The 11,652-nt window shown below is 36.6% G+C and overlaps 1 protein-coding gene across 1 annotated transcript; it reads right to left on the bottom strand.

Moving 5' to 3' along the window:
• Fbxo43 (F-box protein 43) lies at positions 1-11,146 on the bottom strand. Its single transcript, XM_047567036.1, is given in 6 exon segments — positions 1-455; positions 557-760; positions 4,463-4,565; positions 6,966-8,454; positions 10,883-10,919; positions 10,921-11,146. Coding segments are annotated over 6 exon segments (2,130 nt in total). The 5' UTR covers positions 10,969-11,146; the 3' UTR covers positions 1-206.
• Positions 11,147-11,652: the final 506 nt, after the last annotated feature.

The following is an 11,652-nucleotide window of genomic DNA, read 5'->3' as shown; positions in this document are numbered from 1 at the left end:
TATTAAAATGGGCAAAAATGACATAGTAAAATAAAATTTTTTCAAAACTTATCACTTAAAACATACAATAACAGGGTTGTGATATATACAAAATAGGACATAAATCATCATCTGTCATTAATGGGAAGATTTGCAAGTATTCATAATTTTAAGTCAGACAAATAGAACATTGCATAGAGGGAAAGCTTCTTTTATGTTTCATCTCTTTAAAGGCGTTTTAAATTCCGCTTACTCTGGGCACTTCCTGGGAGAGCATCTTTTCTATTTCTTGGCTTTGCTGTTCCTCTACTACATTCTTCAGACCCATGATAAGCACACAAACACAACACGCAAAAGTCAAAACCACAGGCTGTGCGGCTACACAGTCCTCTTTTCTTATATGGCTGGTATTTAGCAGGGGATTGGCACCTTGGGCAAGGTTTTAATGCTTCATCAATAAAAAGCGTTTTGGCAACCTGCAGTGAAAGCACACACACACTAAATCTCCTGGTGTCACATAGAGAATCACTTTATTTCAAATGGCAAATATTTATTTCTAATAATTTATGATACTTACCTTAACATATTCTTCCTGTTTGCTATTTAAGTGGTTAACTGAAGAGCTTGCTATAGGTGTCAAAACTTCTCCCCAAGGAGATAAGGTTGGAACTTGCTCTTTCTGAGAACTGGGTGTATGAGCCTGAGCTTGCACTGATCTTAAAGCTGAGCGATTTAAAAGATGAAGCCGAGTGGCAGCATCTTCAACATTTAATACGACTTCCTGTGGTAAAGGATGAGAGGAGTCAATACTACATTATCAAAACAGTTCCCAGATAGGACAGCTTTCTGATGGATGTAAATGTTTAAAACTTGGCTATACCAACAGAAATTTTTCCCTAGATTGTTTCTTTTAACCCCCTGAAAAGTCTTTTCTCTCCTAACATTTGAAATATAGTCAAAGAAATCTAAGAAGAAAAATTAAAACAATAAATTTTAACTCTGAATTTGCATGATGAATTACATATCCATTTTTTGTAAGCCTCGATTTGGTAAACGTGGTTTGTAAAGAGCTGGATAGTATATATTTTAGACTTTGTTGTCCATGTAGTTGCAGCTATTCAATGGTGCCGTCATACAGAAAGCAACTGTAGACAATAAGTAAATGAAAGAGTGGGGCTGTGTTCTAACAAAACTTACTTTAAAAATACAGGTGATGGAGGACTTGGCCCATAGACTGTAGTTTGCAATTCCTGTTTTAAGCCAAGGTCTAGGAAGAAGACAATCTTTTGAAAGTCTGTCATGGGATATCATGGAATTCTCTGAAGGTTCTTACCTTAGCCACATGTCAGAAGAACAATGGGACTGGTTAGACCATAAAACCCAATTTCTTTAGCTGAATTTTGCAAATACCCAGTGCTGATTCATTTTTACTGTTAAGTTTTAACAGCTTTGATGTTATATAAAAGGAGAAAAAAAATCTCTCTCACATTGTTCAAGTTTCAGTCAACAAATAAGGAGCTTGTATACCTTGAAAATATATAATTTCTATTTTCAATTATACCTCAATAATGCTGGAAAAAAATAGAAACAAATGATTAAAAACAAAAAAATATTTTCAATAAGTTATCTGTATAGCCTCTTATTTTGTTAAGGATGGTAATGAGAAAATCAGGGTTTTTTTTTTGTTTAATTGACTTTCTTAACCAATTATCAAAATAAAATGTACTATGGGTGAATATCCTTCAATGTCCAACTATAATTGTGTTTCCTCTCCCTCAATAGTCTCCTTTGCCATAATTGACTTCTAACTGTGGGGAGAGTTAAAATGTGAAAAATTATAGTAGGACAAGTATAGGAAAGGAAGTTAGGGGGTCATGAAAAATTATGTGATTAATAGCTTAAAAATATATGCATAAGAGTAATGAACAAATACTGGCCTTTAGAAATTAGAACGAATACATTTGAACATGTTCAAACTATCCAAGGACTCAATATATCTTTTATATTATATATGAATAAATGATTTGCAGCCTAGGGCACAGCACATAACCCAAAAACACACTGAAAGAACACCCTCTGGATTTCAGTGCAGCTGGCAAACACAGTGTACGTGCACCCCAAAATGAATAAAGATAGGTTGTTGAAGCAAATTTCAGTCATAGAAGAAGCATTCAGTCATTTTAATAAATATTTATAGAGCACTTAATAGGTGCCAAGTGAATAAAACAGTCTAATCCTCATGGAGTTTAAAATGTGTGCTACTATTTTTGAATAAGCAGTGAAGCAGTCAAAAAAAGCACACATTCACAAGTACCAAGATTTTTCAAAACATAGTTATCATCACATTACCAGATAATATTTTAGTGTGAGAGTGAAGTCATTTAATGGTTATTCTTTTCCATGAAAATGAGAGAACAGTGAATAATTAATTAAGAAATGCAATGGGAAAGGTATGGCATTCCAATTCTAGGGCTCATTCTCACTATTCCAAGGCAGACAAACAAAATTACACTATAACATTGTTTCATAAATTTTCTGTTTAGTAGTGACACATTAAGATAGTTTAGATAGAAAGCAACCAGTCCAGGTGGGGACAGGAGGGCATAGTCCTCCATGAAGGACACCTCTGAGGAAAAAAAGGAAGAAGTAGAATACCTGGTTTGTTTAGGCCTACAGAGAGGAGACCTTCGGTTCTGGTGAATAATGGGAGATGAATCAGGGATCTGAACAGAGAAACACTGAGCAAAAAGAGAGAAAAACTAGGCAATTATTAACTCTGCAGGGGCAGGAATTACATAGGAAAGAAAGGGTAATCATAGTGTACAAGTCATAATACTCCTAATACAGTCTCAATGATGCCAACACTTAATTCTAACTCATTCTCAAATAGTGGTACAATTATAATAATAAAGAGAGGAAGGGACTTGGGGTGAGGAGGAGGAGGTAGCTAGTAAGAGTAGTGGTCAGAGGTTAGAGATCTAAACTAATCTCTCTACAAAAAAAATAATATCAACAAAACATTTAATTGTGGAGGTAAAGACTGGAAGAGTTGAAAGTGATTGCCTTGATGGGACAAGAATTGGAAGTAGGAAGGGATAGGACAGGAGAATGCCATGTTTTATTTCAAGCCTCAATCCATTTTCACTTTTTAAACCTTGTGCTTGTATTACTTTGAGTTTCAAAAAGCAAATGAAAAGTTTTTTGAAAAAGGCAGCAGGCCATATAGCCTATCTTGTAGAATGCCTGTCTCTCATGCTGGAGGCCCGGGATCGAGTCCCCAGCACTCTGTGATTATGGGAATAACAAACAAACGAAAAGCGTTTCCTTTTAAAAAAAAAGAAAAAAAGAAAAAAGAAAAAGGCAAAAAGTATACTATTTTAAGTAACCAAGTTTTTTTTTTTTTTTTTTTAAAGTGATGACTAGGGTATGAGGATAGAATATTTTATCCAGAATTACTAGGATGGGTTGCCAAAAGAACCCCTTTTCTTCCTTGGAGGTGTTAAGCAGTAAATGGAGCTAAAAGTTTAAATATTAATAGATGCTTGCTTTAAAAATAGGTGTTTTAAAGTCTGCCTCTAGTGTGCAGGGCAGCACTCTGTTAAGAAAACAGTTTAATGTTAATATCTTCTCTGTTAGAAGCTCCAGGAGCCCGCAGCTGCATCCGTAAGTGGTCAGCAGATCTGAATAAGTCAGAAGGCAACACCACTGGGGAAAAGGTAAAACTTTTTTTTTTAAAGTTTTAGTTAACAGGAGTCCCTAATGTTTCACTGAAATGAGAAACCTACTAATCTGTATTTAGATGTTCATATTTTGTTTATGCCATGCTTCATCCCAATTATATTTAGTCAAATTATAAAATTTTCTTATAGTATGTTATTAAATATTTTTTACTAGAACAAGACTTAAGGTAGCAAACTCTCAGAGTTTCTTTGGATATTGATGCCTAAGAAAGGTCTCAAAGTTGAATCTATAAACAAATATGGGTGGTAGTCATCAGATGTCCGTTACACAATTAATCAACTTTGGTAGCACTTTTCTTGTCACTTCAAAGCCAGATCTCAAGTCCTCAAAGGAATATAAGTTTATGGTGCTTCACAGGTACTTATCTGCCACCATCGCCTCTAGGCCTCTACATATGTTATTTACTTAGTTAATTGAGTGAATGTTAACTAAATGGAAAAGGCTAAAAGATAGGACCCTGGTATGGTGGTGCAGGTTTGTAATCCCAGCGGCTCAGGAGCTGAGGCTGAGGCAGGAGGATCAAGAGTTCAAAGCTAGCCTCAGCAAAAGCGAGATGCTAAGCAACTCAGTGAGACCCTGTCTCTAAATAAAATACGTAATAGGGTTGGGGTTGGGGATCAGTGGTTGAGTGCCCCTGAGTTCAATCCTCAGTACCTAAAAAAAAGATAGGAAAACCAAATTAGCTTTTTCACAATATGGAATTATTAGTTATTTATGTTAATCCATTTTAGAAAATTATTACCTCAGAATTTGCTTTCAGTTGTGTGATATAAAATTTCCTCCTCCGATTTGCTTTCTTATCTTGAACAACAATTTCTCGCCAATTTTTGCTGACTTTCCAAACACTGAAACAAAAGATCAGTCCTTATATTGTATGTATTCTGAAAGATTATCATTGTTCGTGTATGGTAAGTAATAAGAAAAACTTAAAAGATTTTGGACAGTAAACTTAAACTAGGAAGTTACATTAAAAATATGACTTGATCAACATCATTGTCTCATACTAATTCACCCTATGAAAGAATTTCTGATAAATATTAAGTATATGTTAGCAATTTTAATAGGTTACCACTTCATAAAGTCATATAAGGCCAAAATGAGTCCAGGGGGAAATTAAGTTAGTGTGATACTAAGATTCAAAACGTGAAACCAAACATGCAAGCAAATAATTATCAACTGTAGTACAAGAACTTTAAATTGATTTCTCCTATTACTGTATTCAATGCATCTCTGCCATTTTGGCTAAGTAAACATAAGAAAAATTAATCCTTCACTAAAAGTAATAAATGCCGTACAACAGACACTATTGTGAGTAGCACCAAAGTTCCTGTTTTATAAACCAAAGTTCATGAGAATGAAGCACCTAAAGACAGTTTTCATCCAATGATTGCTATTACCAATAACTTCAACTATATTAATTATTAAATTAGAAGTAATATTTTGTTAATCCAGCCTTTTTAAAATTATTCTAACAAGTCATTCAGAGGGAATAAAGTCAGAAGACTGAAAAAGAGCAGTCACTCATTTTAGAGGACCCAGGTGATGCTTGAGTTGTCAACATTTCCTGCTGCCAAGGCCACTTGAGTTGCCATTGCCTCTCTCTAAACCAGTCAGATATCAGACAAAGGAGAGAACAAGCAGAAAGTCACCCATTAATGAGGAAGGACATGACATAATTAGGTATTCTGCACACCAATTTCAACTGACCATCATTCTTCACACTGTCGAGAACAGCACAGCTAAGGCTATAGATACACATTCTGCAGTACAAACACTATGAATTTGGAGAGTGTGCGAAAGTCATTGTTGAAATATGAACATCAATTGCTCATACAAACAAGCACCCTAAAGTGTCACCCAACTTTTTATTTTAACTGGTCCATATCTAAATACTCTAGCATATAAAAAATTAACATTCCTATGTTTTGGCAATTTCCATAACTGTTTAAACAAATAATTTATCTCTTGAACATTTTTTAAAAGAATACACACATATGGGTACACTAAACTATTTGTTATCCTACTTGGGATACTCGTTTGTATCCTACCAAATACATTCTCTATCAAGTTTATTCTGAAAGACCTTAATCATTAAAAATTCATGGGAAAACACTGGATGAGAAATGAGAGAGCTCAGCTGTAGACCTAGATCTAGTCCTGTCTCCTGAGTGACTTCTGGCAGGTCACTTAACTTCTAGAGCTGTTTCCTCATCTGCAAAATAAGTAGTTAGACTAAATATTTAAGAAGACTTCCAGCTATGAAATTCTACAATTCTCTACAATAGCCTGCAATTATTGTATGAGGAAAAAGTGAGGAAGGGCTTTAGAAGTAGTGGCCATAAACCTAGCAAGGATGCTATGAACCAAACACTTGGCATATTCCTATTGAGAGAGAGATTCACTGCCTTCCTGTATGTTCTCCCTGTTACCACCACTCTGCAGAAAGCTGTTCTATGTGACTTCCCTCCTTCCTGGTCATGACTGAGAGTCCTGTCTTCTTATAATCCTGAAACTCCTCCAGATCACCAGCATGAACACTCTTCCTTTAGTCTTTGTAATTCTAGTTCCTATCGTTAGAAGTCCTAAATGCCTGTCTGTCCTAACTATGTAGCAGCACTCAAACTACTGGAATATCTGTGAACACAGATTCTTCAGTTTGTAATTCCCAAAAGTAATTCACTTCCTCTTCTGTGTTAGCAATGAAAATGAAACAATGCATAGTTCCTTGGCCTCTGGAAAGACCAAACCGTAAAATGAAAGCTGACCATTATTCTTGGATTCTAGAACTTGATTTAAATAATTAAATGGTATCCAAGTATGTGTTCATTTCTTAGTAACCACATTCTTAATGTTTCTGACCAAATATCAGAATTTTAATACAATTTATATCCAACAATAGGATGTAAACTCCCAAATCATTAAACAATCTGTGGAACAAAGTTTGCCATTTTGAAAATGTAAAGTTCAACTTTTAGGAATTCTCTTTCCAAATGAGTGACCAAATTTTATTCAGAAAAAAAAAACAACTATATTGTTGCTTTGAAAGCAGGCTTTAAACAGAAGAAACTATACTAGCAAGCTCTGCTGGTAAGGTTATTTTAAAAACCTTTAATATAGTGTAAGACCACCAAAGACTGAAAAAAAAAAACCCAAACAAATGAAAAACAGAACACTCCAGTCATAGAAAAACTTTTCAACTTAAAAAAAAGGTTAAAAACAAGTTTTATTTCAAAAACTTTTCTTACCTGTACAGGCTCTCTGCAGTCAAGGAATCTAAAACCATAGCAAGAATATGCTTTAAATTTCTGTATTTTAATTCTGTTAAGATGTCCAGCTGTTCTATACCCATCTTCTTGCCAATCAGTCCTGCAAGAACACATTGCAGGGCAGCAATTTTTTCCCCATCCCTTTCTTCTAAGAATTCATGGGCATCCTTTTGCTGAAATCTTTTCCTTTTGTTTTTCATAAAGAGTTCCTGAACTAATTGCAAGGCTGGGGTCCTCGATAAGTTCTTGAAGCTTATGGTCAAATCCCCACTCTTATTATCACAGCCTAGCCCACTCTCTGAGGTGTCTGAAGGGGTCAACAGTCTTGTTTCAGAGCTGGAGTGGATGATCTGCTTTTCCTCTTCTGTCTCCGACTGTGAGCCTTGCTCTCGAAGAGTGGACAGTCTTCTCGACCTGCCAAGACGCCTTGACTTTCTTATGGTGTCCCCCAATTTGAGAGTCCCCTTGTGTTTCTGGAATAGTTCTTGAAAAGAACCCTCCTGGTCAGAGAGGGAATCTTCAGACTTCTCTAAGCTAAGTGAGTTGAAACCACTGTCTTCAGGTGTTGAAACATTGGGTCTCACTTCAGCTGAAGGGGAATGTGTTTGACTTGCATTAAATTTAATGTTCGCTACAAGATTACTTACTGGAGTCACAAATATGTCCTCTTCTGGTCCACCAGTTGTTCCACTACCAGAGGAGCCCAGAAGTTCAGGATGTGTATTTTCATCATTAACACTTAAACTGCTATCACTAAAGTCATGTGTGATAGAATCTTTGAAATTATTGCCCTGAATTGGAGATATACATTCAACTTCAAATAGGCCACAATCATCTTTAGAATCATCAATTGTGGAAGTCTTGTGTTGAGAAAAAGTTAGTCTCAAGCTTTGACTGCTGCCTAATACTTCTTCTGTTTTTAAAGTGCTAGTAACCAATGGGCTAAAATCATTTTGCCTGGGAAAATCTGTGGCACTGCTTGGGATATTTTTTTCTAAGTTGAGAACTTGGCTTATACTACTTCCTAGAGAACTATTTTGTGATTCAAAATCCCCTTTCAGAAGAGAGAAAGACATATTCAATCTTCTCCGCAGTAAACATTTTTTCCCACTGACTTTAGGAGTTTCACAAAGTTTTGGGGTTTTCTCCTTTTCCTTCCTAGGAAAGATACATTTCTTTCTCTGAGTGGGAGACTCTAAGGGATGTGTTAGGCCTAGGTTTAAAGTTTCAGGGTGCTCAAGGATTACTGTTGGGTCTCTTTCATTGTTTCCTAAAACTTCTTTATCTATATTATTAAAGCAGAAAGATTTTGACAACTCATTATGGCCACTATCTTGAAAGGAAGATGTGGAACCAGAACGTCTGAGGCTGGAGCACTTGCAGTTGGTGGTAGGAGAGTCCACCTGACTTCCTGTTCCAGGGCTAGCTTGACCTGAGTGCCTTTGTGACATCTTCAAGCTCTTTGTTTCTACAAAGTAAAAATAAATTTATTCTTCCTTTGAAATGAGTATCAGGCAGCTTACACCAAAATACATTATCTGTTTTGAGTACAGGTAATGTTAGAAAATTATATGACAATTTGTTAAAAAGTTATTTTGAAAATCAAATCTACTACACAATATACTGATGTGTATCCTACTTAAAACAACTTCTTTTTTTATACCTTTATTTATTTATTTTAATATGGTGTTGAGGATAGAACCCAGGGCCTCACACATGCTCTGCCAGTGAGCTACAACCCTACCCCTTAAAACAACTTGTCATAATACCAAAACCTGAGATTTTAAATATTCATAGATTACTTGACCAGCCATAGTCTAAGCACCATGCATAAATGTTTTCTTGAACAACTAAAAAAAATTCTAGCAGCCTCATTTTTATTATTTTATCATTGTGTAGCACTAAAGTACATTCTTTTAATTTTAATATTCTAGCTTATTCATGCTTCCCTATATTTGTCAGGTTGGTATGTCCTTTAAAAGTTTTGGGATGCAAATAAAGTTATTTAAAAAACTCTGTACGCTACTTTTTAAACATGTGTCAAATAATGAGTGCTGCCAATAGTTTAACTGCAATTAGGCTCATCACACATGTAACAAAGAGAAATTCAGTACCCATAACTATTTATGAGGTCAGACTTTATAAGGTCAGAATTACGAAGACTCTGATTCATTGATTACTAATACATTTTTCTTGAGATAACCAAAATGAATCACTGTACCACAGATATAGGGCCATTTCAAATTTGGCATGTAATACTTTTGTCTCAGTTTCTTTTCTAAAAAATATTTTTAGTTGTAAATGGACACAATACCTTTATTTTATTTATGTATTTATGTATTTATTTATTTATTTGTGGTGCTCAGGATCAAGCCCAGTGCTAGGCAAGTGCTCTACCACTGAGCTACAACCCCAGCCCTTATGTCTCAGTTTCTAACTTTTTAAGAATGAGGTCCCATTGCAGGCTTAAAATTATAGAAAACAGGCAAAAAACCACCCTTTAAAATACTTTTGAAGTAGCAAATAAGGGATTCAAAGCAATTACTTAAAGAAAACAGTTACTCAGCAATTATATAAGAAATGACAGTAGGAAATATTTTATTCAACTTTTCAACAGTATTATCACATTCCTTCTTTATAGAAACCTGAATTAAATCCTAACTCAAAGGAAGGATGCTAATATGGAAAGTTATTATTTTTGATACATCTCCAGATATTTCAAAGGACACTAAGAAAATTATTACTTCAGGATATTCTCCAAGCCAAATGCATGACTTTTCCCAATTAAAATACTATCAGGAAATAAGTTTCAGTTGACTGTCATGGGATAGCAATTGATTTATACCTAGTTAAATCAGTTAAATATATTAGTGAAAGAGCCAGGCATGGTGGCCCACGTCTGTAATCCTAACAACTGGGGAGGCTGAGGCAGGAGGATGGCAAGTTCAAAGCCAGACCCAGCAACTTAGCAAGACCTTGTCTCAAAAGAAAACAAATCATAGTGAACAAGCATGGTGTGAAAACTAATTTCTACACTAAACACAAAATTATTTCTTTACAGTAAACTGATACTAGAAGATCATTTATACAGGGCAAAGTATCTAACTTTTTAAATTTCTACCCCTTTTTAACAAATCTTACACATGTCCCCTGTGATCACTGTTAACTTCTGCACCTGCTTTAGGAGCCAAGATGATCAAACTTTGCTTTCTACAATTTGCAATGTAGTGTAAAGCAATTTTTGTCTTCTAAATGTTAATATTAATAAGCTAGTATGTATTTTCAGATTACATTTCCTCCCACAAATCTTCTATTAAGGAACGGTTTCACTCAATTTTTGGTTAAAAAAAAAAAAAGGTCAAGGAGTTTCTAAAATGTTAAAACAAATTTATTCTACTACTTCACCACTAGGTGTCTCACCATGCTAGAATTTGGGAAACTGAGAGGCAAATTGTTAGAAACAAAGTGGAGTCCCGGATATTCTCCATCCCTTTCAAAACCACAGGTTTTTTTGTGCTGTCATCATTTTCATCTACCCCGAGACACAAGTCTCAAAACTTGGTTCTTCAAAACTTAACCTTAAAATTTTCACCCCAAATCACAGAATGCTCCTTGGCTTATTGTACTGACTCAACAGACCACTTATGAGCTCTTTGATAACTCGTTTTTAAAAACCAGGCTTCTGATAAAGGGCTCAGAACGCGTGTCTAAAGGCTTTTTTTTAAAGCGCCTACAAGTTAGGTTATATACATATACAAATATAGCATAATGAATCCTATTATTGTGTACAATTACAATGTACCAATCAAAAAAAAGAAAGCACCTATTAAATCATGAATTATATTTGATTATGTTAAAACCATATTTCTTTTACTTGTTAAGGTGGAAAATCTTACCATCAGTAAATCTTGAACTCCTAGATGTCAAAGTTACCGTAGGTTTCTAAACAAGAAAATCTCTCATCTTTCTCATTAAAACTCATGCCAAAGTAATGTCACTTAGAAACTTCCGTTTGAACTACTGAAACGTCCAGCAGCACAATGAATGCTAAAATTGGAAGGATACATAAAATACATGCTGCAGGGATTAGACGTCACACTTGAAAAGGCCTAAATCATTTTGAATTTCCTTCAACCCCTCAGACAACAGTACTCTTAATATTCGTGTTTTCTCCAGTTACTCTTGGCAATGAGTGCACTTCTTAAAGTCGGGTTTCTGAAAAAGCAGCCTGAGCTGCAGCGCTGTCTTTTACCCCCAGGTGCTATCAGCTGGTGGGTGGGTAACGGTCTCACCCGAGCGCCCAGGCGGGCTGGCGCCGACACCAGGGCCCGCGAGGGCCGGCGGACGTCGGAGGGCGGCTGCCCTGTGCCTCGCAGGTCCCGGCACCCGCAGACCCCTGTGGGGCGCGGGCCGCCCCGAGGCCGCCCGGCCGGCACACACCTGGGCCCCGCCCCGTCCACCTGCTGCTGACCGCCAGCCGGGAGGATGAGTGGGCGGGGGACCTGGCAGCCGCGGCGGGCGCGCGGGGAGGAGCCTCGCTCGCCCCCAGGGATGCCGGGCTATGGCAACCCCCACGCCGGCTTCGCGTGGGGCCGCCGCCTTTCCCTCCTTGGGTTTGAACTGCCCGCCCTGAGTAACCGCCCCGCGCCTCCCCTTCCTTAGGCTC

This window comes from Sciurus carolinensis, chromosome 1 (genome assembly GCF_902686445.1).
Source record: "Sciurus carolinensis chromosome 1, mSciCar1.2, whole genome shotgun sequence".
NCBI classification, from domain to species: Eukaryota; Metazoa; Chordata; class Mammalia; order Rodentia; family Sciuridae; genus Sciurus; species Sciurus carolinensis.
This window is presented reverse-complemented; position numbering and strand designations above follow the sequence as displayed.